Raw genomic sequence first — 13,357 nt, 5'->3', positions numbered from 1 at the left:
AGGATTGGCTCTTCTGTCTCAAAAGTTTGCCGACCCCTGGTCTACACAAACCAAAGTCAATCCCCCCAACAGGTCATCTCTGAGATTTCTTCTACCTTGTTATGAGAGATAAAGCTACTTTTCTAATTGTACAATTTTTTCCCAATACTTAGAAAAAGCTCACTACAAAAAGATGGAAGAAAATCTAGAGGCCTTCCCTCTGTGGGACCACAAGACACAGACCCAGAAGTGCATGCAGATGAAACACGGAGCTTACACCTCACGCATGTCAGAACAGAACACTTTTACATAAAAGTGTGAAGCTACCCTGTTTACATACCCCGCCTGCTCTGAGGCCAGGACTCAACCAGCCAAAGTGCTCAGGCACAAGTTTAGGCCACCCCAGAAAAGGCAGCCCAAGAAAAGGGCATCGGCTTATAAGACACGTCTCAGCTTTGCTGACGCTTCCTGCTGGTACCTACCGGCCTGGTTCTAAGTCTGTATAACTCATCTCCCTCAGCACCGTGAGAGTTTTGCCCCAGAAGCGACTGAGAAGACAGGCAGTTTCTCCTGAGCGGTTTAGGACATGCTGCTGGAGGGCCTCCCTCTGTCTTGTCTTGGAGGAGCCCAGGACAATGTGGAGTACAGTCCAGACCTGGCCTGTGACTTTCAACAGGTCTTCACCTTTGAGAGAGACAGACGACTGCACCGACCACGAGTTCCTCAGCCAGATGTTAGGAAGAAAAATGAATCCAGCACCCCAGCCCTAAGTCGATGCTACGTCACGCCCACAGCCCACAGCCCTGGACTTGCCGCGCCTGTGCGCCTTGACCTCTTGCCAGCCTGAGCAAACTACACAGGATCTCAGAGCCGAGTGGGCTCGGGCTTCCAGGCTGTTCTCAGCAGGACGTACCTTGAGGAGAGGCATAGCTGCGCGACAGCGGGCAGTCTTAATGTTTTTGAGGAAGTGGGATTCATCCTGAAAGAAACAGTCACATAGGTGAACAAGGTCAAATGCTGAGTGGACAGAGACAGAGCCCACGTTAAGCGTGATCCTGGCATGGCACTGAGTTGAGGATGCCTCCCTCAGCTTTCTCATTCCAGGAGACAGTGGTGGGCCTGGGTACAGACCCGGGTTCTGGGTCACCTTCTCCCACTCCATTCTGGGCAAGCCACTTCACCTCTCTGGGCCAGTTTTCCACCTATAAAATGGGGTTAGCGACTCCCCTGCCCTACTCACCTCACAGGCTACACGGAACAAACTGCTGAAAGGTGGCTTCTGCTCTGTAAGACACACCTGACCGCACGGCACTGAAGCAGAGTGTGCTGAAGACCCACTGTGTGTCCTGCACTGGGGCCCAGCCCTCACCCCCAGGGGCTCGCTGTGCAACCACACTGACGACTGATCAGAAGATGCTGTAAGTGCTGTCACTGAGGCAGGTGTGACAAGTACTGTGGGAACTTGGAGAAGGGAAGACATGGCTCCCGTCCTTAAGAGACTGACTGCCATGTCTAGAACATGAAGTTTGGTGATTTATGGCTCTGCATTCTGTGCCTAAGCAAACTAGACTATGTCATCTTTTCCAAAGCTAAATGAGCAACGAATACATTCTTAGTGTTTAGGGAGAAAATTTCTATTTTGGAACACACTGAAATTACTTGCTATGTGACTCTGAGCAACTACCTGACCTCTCTACAGTGCCAGTTTCTCCATCTGTAAAATGGGTATAATACCAGTACCTCATATCCTGGGTTGTCCTAGGTCTTATGCAAACTAACACACATAAAGCCCTCAGAACCCTGGGTTCCATTTCGGCTACAATGAACCAAAAAAAAAAAAAAAAAACGATCTCCAAAACACAACATAGGGGAGTGTGAGATGCATCCTCAAATGTCACTATTTCTACTCCCAGAAACCTGGAGTGTAACATTCATACTCCTGTCTGATGATGAACCTGTATGACAGCCAAGAAAATGGGGCTTATAGAGAAAAATAGCACAAAGTCCAGAGGATATGGACGGGAACAGACCCTTTGAACCAACGGGTAAAAATGTACCATGATTATAACTAACCACAAGGAATGGCCTGTATCTTCATTACAAAAGTGTGACATCTCAGAACCATCACTTCATTCCTTCCTACAACACTTCTCTGAAGTCAGAAGAGGACAGAGATCTTAATTAACTGAAGAACAAGCCGTCAGTGGTGGTAGGCAGCTTGCCAAAATTCATATGGCAGATTATGTATTGAGTTGGACACAGACAGGCATGAATTCTAAAGCCAGATGCAATCGGCTTTAATCAATGGCTCTCTATCTTGCTGGCTTCCAGCCTATGGGCAAATTATGTCACCTCTCACGTTGTCAGTCTCATCAGCTCTGAAATGGGAATAATATCTGCCTTAAGGACCATCGGGAAGATCAGTGATTATATGTGAAGTACCTGATACAGGCAAATAAGAAATGAAGGCATCATCTCTCCTACAAGTTGTAAAAACCATCATCATCATCCTGGGGTACTTCTTTCAATGTTTTCATTTCACATGCATACTAATATTTTTTCAAAACCACACCTGAGTTTGTGTGAAACCAGAAATGACTCCTCCAAGCTCATGACCCTTCTAGCTTTGAAAAAAATTAACATTTAAGTTTGCTTATGCTACAAATACAGTATGATCCTCATGTCCAAATCATAATCAGAGATCCCCGTGATCAGGAACTGTGACTTCTCCTTCCCTTCTCTGAGCTCCCATGATACTTGGTCCACATGTCTATGAAAGCACTGAATCATAGTCTGATGATCTGTGCACGTCTGTCCTACTAGACTGTGGTTCCCTGGAGGACGGGGGCTGATTGTCTTTTTTCCACACCCTAATTCGTAGCACTGTGTGGGGCACGAAGCTGGTACTCCCCCGCCCCCAACCGTCAGCCCCGTGCTGGGAAACCCAGAGCACGGAGTCTCTACTGCAATCTTGTTGACATATGCGACTCAGAGGCTCTACTTTTTGGGGGCCTCCTAAAAACTCTTTCCTTTCTCTCCTTGTAGAGAAGATATGCACTCTGATTTTGAGCATCAAGAATTCTCCATGGCCAGTAGAGAACTCTATTTTTAAGAGAAGGAAAATACCACTGGCTCTTAAAATTCGCACATTTGAATAAAGAAGAACCTTTCACATTGTCTGGAGGCATCAGGTTTCAATGTTTTTCCAAAGAGAAAAATGAAGGTAAGCTTTCATTGGAAAGCATCCACCGCACACTTCTTGGCCTCTGAATGTTTGTTAGCGGTTCCCTGGCCTGGGGTGGGAGAAACTGCATACCTTTCACAGTTTTTACTTGTCAGCCATGCCACACACTGAGTATCGGCACCAAGTCTCTCGAGAGACTAAGAGGAGGCAGGCAAGTTACTGGAAGATGAGCTGTCATATACGGGAGCAGGACTCGAGTGAACCCATCTTTAAAAACACAACTAGAGTAAAAAGTGCTTTCTTCGGGGGCAGGGAGAAGGAGTGCCTGCATATTGGCTGAAGGAAAACTTATTAACTGTTTGCACTGCGTGTCTGAGACATTCTGACACGAGGGCCCCGATGACAGCACACGGCCTTGTTGTCCAGGTTGCAGTGACTGGAGTGAGGGGGCATCTAGAATCCACAGGCTGGCCTCCTCCACGAACTCACGTCGGGGAGAGATGGGCTAGCAACCCCCACAGCAGACATTTTTCAAAAAGCTCCCCAAGAGATTCTAATATGCAGCCAGGGCTGAGACACGCTAATTGAGAGAGATGAAATGTCAGCTCCCCACGAAACAAAGACAATGTTTTCTGTTCCCCTAGAGGCCGAGCGGGGCTCTATGAGAGTACAGACATGAAAGTTCTTGGGGTTTTTAAGAAGAAAGTTTCCACAGAGATAATGTCCTTAAAGACTCTGCCAAGTCACTTACAATGATGACAACTTTAAAAGGGGTTTTCAGCTGTTTTTCCAACTTGCTCAGAAGGTCAAAACTGACAACGTTGACCAAGCCAGCTGTCAGGCGGTTCTTGCCGGTCACCACGACATTGATGTCGTCTGGGCTGAGAGATGGCAGCCACTTAAGGAAGGCCTGGGGGTAACAGGAGAGAACAAAACCAACATGATGATCAGGCCCAGCAGCTGCCAGCCATGACCCCAGCCAGCCCATCAATTGCACTCTCTCGTTGTGGACCAATGTTAATGCTCCCTGAAAAACAAACTTGGTCTCTGTCCCTCCTGTGTTTGCTATAACCCTTGTCCCATGAACGCTTCTGTCTTCCTCTCATCCATCTGCTCCCCTTCACTTTCCACTAACAGGACACTTCCTTCCTTCACGAGCAAGTGGCAGTCACTTTGTGGTGTGTGTGGATATCCTTTCTGTAATCTCTAACTAGACAGCAAGTTTCTACAGGGAAAGAATGTGACTGTTTTAAGACAAATTTTACAAAGGAATTTTTAGCAGAGCTTGGTACACTGAAGGCACCGATGACGATAAAAACATTTACATCCATATTTTCTATAAAGCCACCTGCTCCCTCCAGAAATCTTGCCATCCTTAGCCAAAGCCAACACCTAGAGCCAACAGAAAGCCACCAGGTGCCTCCATGTCAGCATTTGGGTGCTCTCCTGGCGTGCCTGGGCCGACACTATTCTGATACCAGGAGTGCTGGTTCTTTCTCCCATCTCATCTGATCATCTGATTCTTCCCCAGAATTTTTGAGGGTGCTGTGGGAATCTAACACACACAAAATAAACTAGTTTCTAGAGGTACTGGCAGAATTCAGATCACAAGCACAGGATAAGAATGCAGCATTATGTCAACACACATTTTTAAAGTTTTGTTTTCTCTTCACTTGGAAGGGCATGCCCAGGCACATGGCTGATGGGCTGACGGGCTGACAGGCTGCAGACAGAGCTGCCTCTGCTCCACGAGTGGCTCCTGGGGGCTCAGGACGAGGCCAAGGTCTGAAAAAGCCAACAGCCACCATGAGTAGCATAAAGCTGGGAAAAGCTGCAGACGATGAACTGGGGCTTCCTTCTTCTTCAAGGATTTGTATTCCTTTCACAGAAGCACTCTGGTCCCTGGATTTAGGGTAGACAAAGCTCAAGGCTGATGATAAGAAATCTGAGTGCATGTCGGATTCTTCAGCCATAGAAGTACCCACATACAATGAACGCCCGTCCACACCACCCTCCACAGGGTGCAAAAACTCCGAGCCAGGAAGTCGTGAGATGTGACTTCCCGTGCTCTGCACAGCTCCTCATCAGCAGTAAGTGAGGAGCTTAACCTCTTTGCGTTCTGTTTTCTCACCTGTAAAGGGGGTTAGTATCTAGCGTGTCAACTGCACATGACTATTATGGGATTACAGAAAATGAAGGAGGTAACAATAGTTTGAAAATTCAGTGTGGCCCAGATGAAAGGCATTGTTAGCAGGGGTGTAAGAGGGACCTGGGGAATGTCTGCTGATAGACAGGTAAGCCTGAGCTCGGAAACCCCTTGGTTTTCCTCCCTAAAGGAAAAGCCTGATTCTAAGTCGGAAAGCCATGTGCCTAGCCTCGGGGGGCTCCCTCACCTCCCTTCCTGTCTTCAGCTGAAATAGGATCTTGACAGATCCCAGGCCCTATCCCCAAGCTGTTACTTGATTCCTCTTACCCTGAGGAAAACTTTCTTTGTTAAAATCGCAACATGAAGAGAACTGACCTGCTCCCAGGTGAAGCGCACAGACGACGGCGCCACCACCAGCAGCGGCCACTCCTTCCGGTAGAACGCCGCGATGCAGATGGCCTGGATGGTCTTCCCCAGGCCCATGTCGTCAGCGAGCAGCAGGCGGCCTCCTTTCGCGATGGCAAAGCTGAAAGCAGACAAGGTCAGGGCAGCGACACAACACACGTCCCAGGGACATGAGTTACCTGCCACCATGCCACCACGTACCAAGCGGCACGCATGGCCCGGTGTGGGCTACCGCGCCAGCCAACACAGGCCCTGCTCACAAGAAGAGACCTGCTCCCCACAGAGGGAAGAGCAACAGCCAATCAGGGGCAGGATAATAATAATCTTAAGAAGAGTCAAAATAGGGAAAGTATGAAATGGTGGCCAAAAGGCAGGGAGAAGCTATAAGATAATCAGGTCATGGAAGCCAAGGGAGGAAGTTTGTAATAAAAGGAGACACCTTCAGCCCAGTGCAGGTGAGGCCCAGGGCACAGGACAGGTAGATAGTGGGAACAGTCTCGAACGAGGGGAATGGACGGGAGCAACTGTTCAAGTGAGAGACCTGCCGAGAAGGGGAGGAAAGAAAGAAGAGATGGTGGGGTCAAAATACGGCTTTCTGAAGCTCAGAGAGGACATTGTATACTAAGCGCAAAGGGAAGGAACCAGCAAGGACAGAGTTCTGGAGAGGAGGAGGAGGGTGGGGCAGGCGTTTGTCTGAGAGGGAGAGAAAGCTCAGCCCGGTTCTCACTAGCAGGCAGCCTCCAGGGTCCCGCGGCCTCCAGCGCAACAACTCGTGCTAACAACTGGAGCGTAAGGCACAGCCCACCGTTCCGGAGCCCGACTGGCCTGAGTGAGAAGCCCTGCTCCACTGCTTAGAAGCCGTACACTTTTATGCAAGTCATCTAACCTTGTACCTCGGCTGTAGGTGGAAATAAGAGGCTCTACCCCGGAGGTTGTTGCAAGGATGAGTCAAGTTAATATGGAAAGCACTTAAAACAGTGCTTGATGCCATCATGTAAGTGCCAGGGGGATGTTCCTCTTGTAGCCATTACTCCACAAAAAGGAGAAAAATAATCGAGACGCAAACAGTAAAAATGCCTTGCTCAAGTCACCTGGTGACTCAATGAAAAGCTAAAAGGATCCTGAGTGCCAGATGTCTGGTCTCCTGTTCCAAACACCAGTCCTTGCTCATCTGAATTCCTGAAAACCCGACCATTTGCTCAGACACTGGAGAAACCAGGCAACTGGCTCTTTTTGGTTCTTTCTCACACAGTAAAGACAGAGAATGTAACCTCTTCTAATAAGCAGCTGACAATGGATTGTCAGATGGAATGGCTGACAAGGATTCTAGGCTGCACGTGACCTTTCTGAATTGTCTGGAAATAGTGTTTCTATCCTTAAAAGGCCAGTGTTTGGCAAAGGTGGGAGACGGAGCAGCAGATCTGTGGGTGGCACTTGGCCGGCATGCCAGGCTCAGAGCGCATGGAGATGACAGGTGTGTCAGGGCACACACCTGTCCTCCCAGCAGCCACGACAGCCCACCCAGGGAGAGGGCGCATCCCTCCCAGCATCCCTCGGGCCGTGGCCACCATCTTCCTTCCGTGGAAAGGCAGGGGGCCCAGCAGTGTGCCGCCTCACCTCTCTGAACAGGCTCCGCCTCCTCTAGGCACACCAGCCTTGGGTAAATCTTTTGGACCATTCCCAGTGTCAGCCCATGACACTGGCAGACGCAGGGCGGGCAAGTGTGAAAACTTATGTTTTTACCTCCCTTTCTGATTTACAAAACTGGTGACCAGGGCAGACAGAAAGCACCCAAGCCACAAACCCAGACGGCCTTCTGTTTCGGGCTCCTCAGCACAACCATTTATAATACTGTTTAGTCCATTTGGTCACTCTCAAAGCAGAGCTGACCCTTGAATTTCATGGTCTTTCCTTTCCCTGCCCTGAGGTAGGCAGCCCAGCTAAGGAACAAAATGGTCAAAAGTGATGGGCCAGCTGAGTGGCTCAGTTGGTTAAGAGTGCGAGCTCTGAGCAACAGGGTTGCTGGTTCGATTCCCACATGGGCCAGTGAGCTGCGCCTGAGCTGAGCTGCCAACGGGCAGCCGGATGGCTCAGCTGGTGAGAGCGCGTGCTCCTAACAACAAGGTTGCCGGTTCGACTTCTGCATGGGATGGTGGGCTGCGACCCCAGCAACTAAGTTGAAAGCGGCGACTGGACTTGGAACTGAGCTTGCGCCCTCCGCAACTAAGAATGAAGGACAACTTGACTTGGAGTTGATGGGTCCTAGAAAAATACAATGTTCCCCTTCCTCAACTCCCCAATAAAATCTTAAAAAAAAAAAGGCCAAAAGTGAGAACAAAGTAAAGAAAACACCTGGATGATAGAGAAACAATCACACAGCTGAATGCCACCCTCTACAGGGTAGCTTGGCACAACAGAAGAAACACCGCACTCATCACCTTTAAAAAACACGGATGTAAGCCCCAGCTCCACTTTTGCGAGCTGAGTGACTTTAGGCAGACAGCTGCCTTTCTAAGCCTCGACTCACTCGTCTCTCTCTCGAGACCATTTATTTAGTCATTAGAGGAAGGTGATATAGTATATCTAAAAGATTTTGCTCCATAAATTTAAGGGAGTTTTTTTATTGTAGTTCTTACATATGAAAACAAACGAAAAAACATGGACTTGATAGCCCTCTTCAGAGAATGAAAGGTAAAATCTAGATTTAATTAGAAAGTGTTGAAGAAAGGCACCAGTAAGCACCAGTAGCACTTTCAGAGTCATGGAGGAAAAGATGGAAACTGCTGGCCATGCTCTGGTCTGATGCACACGGGCCCTGGGGAGCCTTACACACAAAGCTGCTCCGTGGAGGCAGGTTAGCTGGCAAGGTCAGCATGCACCACACCGACCCCAGGATCTCTGCCAGAGCCAGGAAGAACTTGACACTCAAGGCAGGGTGGACAAGCTCTCTCAGCATTAATGAAGGGGCCAGATGGAGAAAGAGCAAAGGAGAAAACCGCCCTGAGCCCGAGTGAAAGGGGACCCAAAGGACATCACAACAGACGAAGGACTGAAATGGCAAAGAGTGTTACTGAGAGAGAGGGAAGCTGGAAGGAGAGGAGGAAAAGGGTGCGAGCAGGGCTGGGGCCGTGGGACTGCAGTGAGGTGTGACCGTGCCCAAGCCACACACCCACCAAAACCCTGTGTGAGACAGTAGCCGCACTTCAACCGCACACCACAGCGGGCTGCATGCAGGCAGGCTGTCTCCAGTCCTCAGTACCACTGACAATTTAGTTCCCTCTCTTGCTCAGGCCTCTTCTCCAGCCACACCACCTAGTCACAGGTCCAGCTTTTATTATTTCTGGATGGACTAGCAAGACCCCTCTTTCCTCTCCTCGATCTCCCACATTTCACTAGAAAGCAAGTTCAAACTGTGATGTTGCTTCTCCCAATAAACCGGAAAAAATGACAGGTCAGCACATGGGTTTATCTTTCTTCTTTCTATAACAAGAGCACCCTGACTTTCTTTTGGAAAACCACCACCTCCCATGTCAGTCCAAGTAATAAGTGTGGGGCAGGCCCTCCCCTCTGCTCAGGGGCAGCCTATCACCTGGCCTCACCAACAAGACTCCAGGGCCCCCTGGCGCAGTGACTGGCTGGTCCAGTGTCAGCACCAGGATTCACACATTTCAGTGACAGACCCATAGGACAGAGGTGCTTCCGCTGGGCTGCCGAGCTGATGGGCGAGAGCGACAAGCCCCTGGCAGCCACAGCTGCCACGCTTGAGGAGCGTCTGGCTGAGAATAAAGCAAACCAAGAAGAAAGCAGAGCTGAGAAAGGGGCAGAAGTCCTGATGAGAGCCCTACAGACTCTGGGTTTTCTACCGCACGTCCTGAGAAATCTCTTTCCTTAAGCTAGTTTGAGTCGGGTTTCTGCACATCTGCAATAGAGTCCTGATTAATGCATGGAATTTGAAATCAATGGTTACCACCTGTCTCTGGTAACTGCACGGCTGGTTGTTTAACACCTAGATGCCTTTAGATGCCCGTGAAAGATGAGCATTCATAACAGAAGGGGCATCTGAACCCACCTGGTGGGGAGAGATGAACTCTGAGCAATTAGAAGATCAAGAACTGGGGCCGGCCGAGCGGCGCACTGGTGAAGAGCTGATTTGGGACGCCAGCTCTGAGTAGCAGGGCCCCGGTTCAGATCCCACATGAGGGTCAGTGACGCTGCGCCCTCTACAGCTAAGATGGTGAACAACAGCTCCACCTGGAGCTGGGATGCTGTGAGTCGCCAGCGACGGCGTAGGCTACAGCCCCTGCTGCAGTGGGCTGCCATAAGCTACAGTGTGTGGCCAGCAGCCAGCATGAGCAGCCGGCAGCCAGTATGAGCTGCCAAGAGCCGCTGTGAGCGGCCGTCCAGAAGCCAGCGACTGATCTGCCCGGGAAGAGCGCAATGATAATACCAACATGGGCCAGTGAAGCGACGTCCTCCACGACTAGACTGAAGAAGGAAACAACAGCAACTTGTCTGTTCCCCTTCCCCCAATTCCCCAGCGCTGTTCACCTCCCCCAATTCCCCAATTAAAAAAAAAAAGAACTTACTTGACTCCAGCTCTCTGAAAGGGCAGCAGACTAGACACGAGCTTGGGGTCCACTCTAGAGAGGTCTGCTTCAGGGATGTCTGCCGTGGGACAGAGAGACGTCTTCTCCATCTGAGACGCGAAGGCTAGGGTGAGTGTCTTCGGCAGAGGACTCAGCTGAACTTGTGCAAGGCAGCGCACCCTTTCAACTAGGAAGAAGAAGTGACTTGGAGTGTTATGTCCAAGAGGTCTCATGAAAAGAGAAGGGGCTTCAAACTACGAAGTTCAATGGCCGAAATTCTGCTTCTTCTCAAAAAAGAAATGGGAGAGAAAATCAGGGGCCGACAGGTGCATCCCGGAGAACTATTCCTTAATTTCTATTCCTTAATTCCTCTCTATTCCTTAATTTCTGCAAATAAAAGGGCAATCAGTAATGCCAAATTGATTTTCTACACTATACAAACACTGGAAAGAACTATAAAGTGTTTTTGTCACCCATCTTTTTTTAACCTAATTTTAAAAATCATCCTAGTATGCCCATTCCAATAAATAAAGACCCATGTTCTTATAAAAAAAAAAAATCAGCCCAGAAAAAGCAAGACTTACAATGAATAAATCTTGTTTCCATTGTCTTTATGTTTTATCTTGGTTTTGATGTTTGAGGACTCAGAGAACACTAAGTCACCTGCTGTCTGTCACAGGTAAGGAAGCGCTGTGCCTGTGCAGAGAAGCTGTTAGGTGTTTCTGAGAAAGATGAGGACAGATGGCAGTGCTATCTATAAACAAAGGGCAGAGTCCATGCGAAGGCCAAGTGTAACAGTGCCTGTGGTCCTGCACTTTTGACCATTTCCATAAGAGAATAATGAAATCCCCTTGAGAGAGGTGAGATTTACAGTACTGATCTCAGCGGGGAAGCAGCTAGAAAACCATTAGTCTGGAGGTGGCCTGCTAGCTCCCTACCTAGCCTCTAAAACAGGTGTTGGCAAGTGAAGGCCTGTGGGGCAAATGGGCGTATTGCCTGTTTTTGTAAATAGTTTTACTGGAACACAGCTGTGCCTATTTGTCTGCGGCTGCTTTCACGCTATAACGGTGAAGTCGTGTAGTTGGGACAAAGACTGCATGGCCCACAAAACCTAAAATGTTTACTATCTGGCCCTCTACAAAAATGTTTACCACCCTCTGCTAAGCTCAAAGTCTAAACTATTGCTAACTGTGACCATGACTCGGACTCTTTCCATTAAAATTTATATTTGGGGGTTTTTACTTTCCTCCCAAGTGTGCTGGTCCCAGACCTCTATCTAATGGATGGAGAAATCTCATCTTCTACTCAGAGGCCATTAACCCAAGTGGGAAAAAGAAATCACTTGATATCTACATGGCAATGAGAGCAAATTAATTTCCTTGATTTTGCTCTTTCAAAGAATTTAGCCTTAGCTGATTTTAAAATTAAAGAGGGGGGAAAACTTATTCCATCGAGAAACAGAAAAAGAATAAACCAGAGATACAAATAAACATACACTTGGAGGGTGGCAGGGGAAGACAAGTTAAAAAATGACAACGTTAGAGAAAAGACGCAAGTCCTAGAGATGGCTGATGGTAGAATTATCATTAAACTACTAATTACAGTCTGCTGCCCTATGGGTTGTAGCGTTCTACGTGTTCTTCCATTTTAGTACTGTCTTTTGAAAAACCTAATTAGAAGAGTGACCATTGTTTACAGGTCCACAAGTGCTCTTTATCCTTTACATTTTCAGGAGCACCCTGGGAGAGTCATGGTAACTCACTGAGGGGATAATTATCCTCGGTAAAGAGAAACTGGGTATGTTTCATTTCTACCCAATATTATTTGAAATTCTAAGGTTGTTAGTTCTCTATTCCATATGATCATGTTTTTTTCTGCCTATCTTCACAAGGTATTACAAAAGCCTTTTGCCACACCATCAACTGGCTGCCACTGCAAACACTGATGTGAAAAAAATGGAGGGCTGAGGCATCTATTGGTCCCTTAAATTGCTTTGTATTTTCAATACATTTAAATCCATTTCCATCCTTCACTAAATATATGTACCAGTTATTTCTGGAAATAGTCTGCATGAACAGCTTCACCAGGATAAGGAATTAGGTAAGGCTGACAGCTTCAATATAAAAGAAGACTGTCCATATTGATGCAGAAACACATTTTATGCCTGCAAATTAAATGTGAGCATGCTGATTTCTGCACACTTCAGGAGGCTGCACCCTCTAAGTGCTTTCAGAAACCATTTTCGTTTTAATCCTAGTGATCTTCAGAACTCACCTGATGAAAACTAAGAAATGGCTGATAATCCAGCTGGTGTGAAATGTGGTGCTTTGTAAGCATTATGCTCTTTCAGCCGCTCAAGAGGGAAAAAAAACAGCCTCCACTCTGTTTCCTACCAACTGTCTCCAAAATCCTATGCTGCTAGGTCAGCCACCTGGGTGTGTTTCTGAGCAAGCCCCCAGTCGCCCGTCAGTGACTATGGCTATTGTCCTTTTCACCAGCCAGGAGGTGACAGGAATGTGCTGTCTGGCTCATGAGTCATCTAGAAGTCGTTTCTGTAAAACGGCTCCTAGGCAGATCACCACTGAGCCACGCAGCAGAGATGTGAATGTTTTCAAATAGCAGCTGACAAGACAAGATCACTGAGGGGGCCGCAGAACCCTTCTGGGCTGTGACAGTCAGGGGAAAACAGAAGGCCTTATGCCAGTTTCACTGTGGGGAAAGGCCTCACAGTCACTTAGAAAAGACAGAGGGGGAAAGCTCTTAGGTCCCCCTAACCTGGAGAAAACAACTGTCACATGTCATCAGTGAGCATTCATATACTCAGGTCTTACTGTCGCTTTTAATTATCTTTACAGGCACATGTTCACTAGCCCAGGGTCAATGATCTAGCTTCACACACGAGGAACCCTAGGGATTCCTCAGCCCTAGGAATGAGGAGGGGCGCAGATCCCCCAGTTTAAAGGCCACGAATGGCGGAATTGGAGCTAAGCCGGAACTGCGGTATTCCGCAATGCCTTGGCCACTTAGCTTGTGCATCTGGCTTCTGAATTTCCAAAT

The 13,357-nt window shown here is 48.2% G+C and overlaps 1 protein-coding gene across 3 annotated transcripts in view; it reads right to left on the bottom strand.

Annotated features, from left to right (window-relative positions):
• Window positions 1-13,357, bottom strand: part of SMARCAL1 (SNF2 related chromatin remodeling annealing helicase 1) — a 50,728-nt gene that overhangs the window by 27,978 nt on the left and 9,393 nt on the right. For all 3 annotated transcript variants that reach the window (XM_019638331.1, XM_019638330.1, XM_019638332.1), the window contains 4 exons: window positions 10,301-10,487; window positions 5,685-5,835; window positions 3,915-4,073; window positions 893-958 (listed from right to left, as the gene is read on the bottom strand). In XM_019638331.1, coding sequence (XP_019493876.1) covers window positions 893-958; window positions 3,915-4,073; window positions 5,685-5,835; window positions 10,301-10,487 — 563 coding nt within the window. The remainder of the gene's footprint in view (window positions 1-892; window positions 959-3,914; window positions 4,074-5,684; window positions 5,836-10,300; window positions 10,488-13,357) is intronic.

The sequence above is a fragment of the Hipposideros armiger genome, unplaced genomic scaffold (assembly GCF_001890085.2).
Source record: "Hipposideros armiger isolate ML-2016 unplaced genomic scaffold, ASM189008v1 scaffold_38, whole genome shotgun sequence".
Lineage (NCBI taxonomy): Eukaryota > Metazoa > Chordata > Mammalia > Chiroptera > Hipposideridae > Hipposideros > Hipposideros armiger.
Note: the sequence above shows the minus strand (reverse complement) of the source record. Positions and strands in the feature narration are given on the sequence as shown.